The sequence below is a fragment of the Pelecanus crispus genome, chromosome 18, assembly GCF_030463565.1.
Source record: "Pelecanus crispus isolate bPelCri1 chromosome 18, bPelCri1.pri, whole genome shotgun sequence".
In the NCBI taxonomy this organism is placed as follows: domain Eukaryota; kingdom Metazoa; phylum Chordata; class Aves; order Pelecaniformes; family Pelecanidae; genus Pelecanus; species Pelecanus crispus.
The window spans coordinates 7,488,749-7,490,382 of record NC_134660.1 but is presented as its reverse complement, the minus strand read 5'-3'; the positions used below and the strand labels follow the sequence as shown (position 1 = coordinate 7,490,382).

General features: G+C 54.0%; 1 protein-coding gene across 1 annotated transcript; it reads left to right on the top strand.

Annotated features, from left to right (window-relative positions):
• LOC142595140 (feather keratin Cos1-1/Cos1-3/Cos2-1-like) lies at positions 1 to 306 on the top strand. Its single transcript, XM_075722624.1, has one exon. It carries the CDS (start codon positions 1 to 3, stop codon positions 304 to 306), a length of 306 nt encoding a protein of 101 aa, XP_075578739.1.
• Positions 307 to 1,634: the final 1,328 nt, after the last annotated feature.

Here is a 1,634-nt window from a genome sequence, read left to right as displayed (position 1 = left end):
ATGTCCTGCTATGACCAGTGCCTGCCCTGCCAGCCCTGCGGCCCGACCCCGCTGGCCAACAGCTGCAACGAGCCCTGCGTCAGGCAGTGCCAGAACTCCACCGTCGTCATCCAGCCCTCCCCCGTGGTGGTGACCCTGCCTGGACCCATCCTCAGCTCCTTCCCACAGAACACTGTTGTGGGCTCCTCCACCTCTGCTGCTGTTGGCAGCATCCTCAGCTCTGAGGGAGTGCCCATCTCCTCTGGGGGCTTTGACCTCTCTGGCATTTCCAGCCGATACTGTGGCAGAAGGTGCCTTCCCTGCTAAAGATTCTTGGGAAAGCCCCAGGGAGACACCTTGAGGAACTCAGAACATGGTAATGAGCACGGGATCGAGATTTTGGAGGTGTTTTCTCTATAGCTGAATGGCTTTGCCTTGTTTCCCCTCTTCTTTGTTTGCTTTGTATCCCCTTGGCAGCAAGGTCCCACCAAAGCCAGCCTGGTGGGGACCATCTGGCTCCTCTCCCTTGTATGGCACAGGCAGACAGACGTCATGCAAGAACTCTCCATGGACAAGGACCGCAGACTCTAGGCTGCCTCCAGGGCTCCTTGCACTGCTGTCCTCCACTCAGAGTGACTTTGTTCCCCTCTTTTAACTCATTAAAGTTCTGCTGCATTCAGGCCTGGCCTCCATGTGGTCCTTCCCTCTGTGGACACTCCCCAAGGTGCCAAAGGAGAAGGGTCTTGCTCAGGGGTGGAAGCAGGTGAGGGCACAAGGAGACCCTTCTCCTTTCACAGAGGATTGGGAGGGTTTCACACACTGTGGTGGCTCCTCTTTTGGGCACCATCCCTGGGAGCTGAAGAAGTCATCCCTGGCTGCTCGTGGCCATCAGGCCTTGTCTTGCTGTGTCTCTGCCCACAAATGGCCAGAGAGGCAGGAGGTGGTGAGGGATCAGCAGCCCCATGAGCTCTTGAGGAAGGGCATTGCCTTTGCTATGGCCAGAGCTGCACTGGGGTGGTGGGTGTGAGGCTCGGGGAGATGATTTGCTTTGCAGAATGGAAGAGTGTTAAAGCAGGGAACAGCCTTTGGGATGGTCCATAGCTGATATTCCACTCTCCTCTCCCCCCCCAACACCCAATCTCAGGGCCATGGCCAGTAGGCATGGGCAAGAAGTAGCAGGAAAAAGTCTTCCATGCTGCTGAATGCATCAAGGGTGGGAACTGGAGCTAAGCATGGGAGATCTGAGGGCACTCAGCACAGAAATGGGGACAGTGAAATGGTGTGTTTCTGACAGAGGTCAAATTTCTCTGATACAGCAGATTCATGCAGGAGAATAAATACAGGATTTTAGTTGGAAGGGACCTGCTATGATCATCTAGTCCAACTGCCTGACCACTTCAGGGCTGACCAAGTTAAAACATCTCATTAAGGACGTTGTCCAAATGTCTGTTAAACATTCACAGGCATGGGGCTTTGACCACCTCTCTAGGATGCCTGTTCCAGTGTATTATCGCTCTCTCAGTAAAGAAATGCTTCCTCATGTCAAATTTGAACTTCCCCTGATACAGCTTTGAACCATTCCCACGCATGCTGTCGCTGGATACCAGGGAGAAGAGATCAGCACCTCCCTCTCAGGAAGCTGTTGAGAGCAATGA

Excerpts from the sequence above, each read along its gene's own strand:
- LOC142595140 (XM_075722624.1), top strand. The coding sequence starts at position 1 with ATGTCCTGCTATGACCAGTGCCTGCCCTGCCAGCCCTGCGGCCCGACC.